General features: G+C 75.0%; 1 protein-coding gene across 1 annotated transcript in view; it reads left to right on the plus strand.

The window, feature by feature from the left end:
- The first annotated feature begins 488 nt into the window (after nt 1-488).
- Nucleotides 489-659, plus strand: part of FOXO3 (forkhead box O3) — an 84642-nt gene continuing 84471 nt past the window's right edge. Inside the window, 1 exon segment of the mRNA XM_042809365.1 lies at nt 489-659. Within this exon segment, the coding sequence (XP_042665299.1) occupies nt 489-659 (171 nt within the window).

The raw sequence follows: 659 nt of genomic DNA on the forward strand, positions 1-659 counted from the left end.
CTTCTGGCGAGGAGGTGCCGCGGAGCTCGGGGGCACCGCGAAGTGACGGCGAGCGGCGCGCAGGAATCGGCGCTCCCCTCGGGGCGTCCCGAAGAAGGAGGGACTCCTCGGTGCCGCCTAGGGACGAGCGCAGGACCCCCGAGGAAGGGAAGGTACTCTCCGGCCCCCACGGCCGGCTACGGCGCGGACGCGGCCGGAGCGCCCGCATGGAGTGAAGGAACATAAACAAACGCACACTCGCACCGCCGAGCGCGCCCCGGCACCGCGCTCCTGCGCTCCGCCCGATTTAATCGCGTTTTTCGCTCTCCGTTTGTTATTTTTGCCGGCTCTGCCCCTTCGCTCCGTGCCCGCGGGGAGCGGCATGCCCGCCCGCTAGGCTCCCGGCGGCACCGAGCAGGCGGCGGCGGAGGAGGAGCGGGGCCGGCAGTCGCCCGCCCCGTCGCAGCGCCCCGCCGCCGCCGCCGCAGCCGCCCCCGAGGGAGGCCAAGATGGCAGAGGCGTCGCCCCCCGGGCCGCTCTCGCCCCTGGACGTGGAGCTGGACCCCGAGTTCGAGCCGCAGAGCCGCCCCCGCTCTTGCACCTGGCCGCTGCAGAGGCCCGAGCTGCAGGCCAGCCCCGCGAAGCCCGCCGGCGAGCCGCCCGCCGACGCCGCCTCCATG

This window comes from Centrocercus urophasianus, unplaced genomic scaffold (assembly GCF_019232065.1).
Source record: "Centrocercus urophasianus isolate 14NV4802_14NV808 unplaced genomic scaffold, USGS_Curo_1.0 seq_10, whole genome shotgun sequence".
NCBI classification, from domain to species: Eukaryota; Metazoa; Chordata; class Aves; order Galliformes; family Phasianidae; genus Centrocercus; species Centrocercus urophasianus.